We start from the raw sequence: 1,418 nt of genomic DNA, 5'->3' as shown, positions 1-1,418 counted from the left end.
CTTCCTTCTCTTTCTCCCTCCCTTCATTTCCCTCCCTCCTAGAGAGGGATAGAGCCTATGGTTTTGGAGGAGAGGAGCATCAGTCTCAGGGGCGCTGGAGGGTCTCCAGAGGACGCGGTTAGAACCGACAGCAGGTGGAGAAGCCCTGCACAGTGCGTGTTTTCTCCACACGTGGGTCGGGGTGGGCTGCTGGCCTCCGAGCCAACAGCTCACGCCAAGGCAGGCCCCACGGCCAAGCCTCACATCTTCTCCCACCCCGAGTTCGAGGTCACACTCGGGGCTCCCCGAGAAGACCAGGGTGCGCTTACCCGGGCAGTCAGTCCCGGATGCACGCCATGCTGCAGCAGAGGTGTGAACCACGTGGCTTGGAAGGTGGAGGACCCTCCCACCACGGGCCCAAGGAGGGTGCTCCACAGACAGGTCCGGTGCCTCGGTTGGGAATCGCTTTCCCTCCCTCGGTGGGGAGCAGGCCCCGGGTGGGATGGGAGCGCTGAGGCATTCTCTCCACTAAAGCTTTGGAGGCCACAAGATTAGCCATTTAGTCTCCTGAGGAGAGGTAAATTGTCTCCCACGCACGGAGGCCCTGCTTCCCACAATGCCGCGCAAAGAGCAACTCCACTTCCCTGCGTGTGGACCGGCGGCGGCACGCGAGGTACGAGCGCGAGCCCGAGCCCGGCTTCTTGACAGCTACCCACGCGCCAGGGCGGGGCTTGAGTACGTTGTCTTCAAAGTCTGCCCCGCCCCCTACGCGCTACGATTGGCTCCGGCTGGTGCAGCGTGGCTCTGATAGGTCTCCTGGAGGGCGTGGCTGCGTGCGCCAGCGTCCGAGCATCACCTCGGTGACCCCCAGCCGGAGAGTGTGTGCGGGCTGAGTGCGGCGGGTTTTCTTGTTGGGGTGGGCTCGGCGGGCGGCGACGCCAGCGGCCCAGGTTCCCGGGGAAGTAGAGAGGCTCCGGACACCGACCCACACGCACCGTTCGGCGGCCGGCGGAGGCGCGCGGGAGGGTGGAGGTGGTGCGTGCTTGTGTGTGTGCGCGCACACGTGTGTGTGGTGCGCGCGCGCGCTTGTGGAGCCCGGGTGCAGAGCGCGAGCCTTCGAGTCCCCGGGTGCGAATCCCCCGCAGGCTTCCACGCCCTGCCCGCATCCCGGCTCCTTCCCTCACGTCCCTCTGCGCACCCCAGCGGCCGCGTCTTCAGCCAGGGCCTGAGGATCCCGGAGCAGGGAGTGTGCAGGAGCTCGCAGACAAAGGGGGCGCAGGGGTGAGCTCGCCATGGCCTCCCGGGGTCTGGGGGGCCTGGGCGGGGGCCGCGGCGGCAGCGGCGGCAAGAAGAGCCTGAGCGCCCGCAACGCGGCGGTGGAACGGAGGAACCTGATCACGGTGTGCAGGTACGGCGCGGTCCGGGCGGCGGCGGGGAGA

General features: G+C 67.6%; 1 protein-coding gene across 2 annotated transcripts in view; it reads left to right on the top strand.

Moving 5' to 3' along the window:
• The first annotated feature begins 1,056 nt into the window (after window positions 1-1,056).
• The window catches only part of Rundc3b (RUN domain containing 3B), a 93,314-nt gene continuing 92,952 nt past the window's right edge, over window positions 1,057-1,418 (top strand). For both annotated transcript variants that reach the window (XM_013026047.1, XM_013026048.1), the window contains exon 1: window positions 1,057-1,387. In XM_013026047.1, coding sequence (XP_012881501.1) covers window positions 1,272-1,387 — 116 coding nt within the window. In that variant the 5' untranslated portion in view covers window positions 1,057-1,271. The remainder of the gene's footprint in view (window positions 1,388-1,418) is intronic.

The sequence above is a fragment of the Dipodomys ordii genome, unplaced genomic scaffold, assembly GCF_000151885.1.
Source record: "Dipodomys ordii isolate 6190 unplaced genomic scaffold, Dord_2.0 Scaffold90, whole genome shotgun sequence".
Classification (NCBI taxonomy): Eukaryota; Metazoa; Chordata; class Mammalia; order Rodentia; family Heteromyidae; genus Dipodomys; species Dipodomys ordii.
Note: the sequence above shows the minus strand (reverse complement) of the source record. Positions and strands in the feature narration are given on the sequence as shown.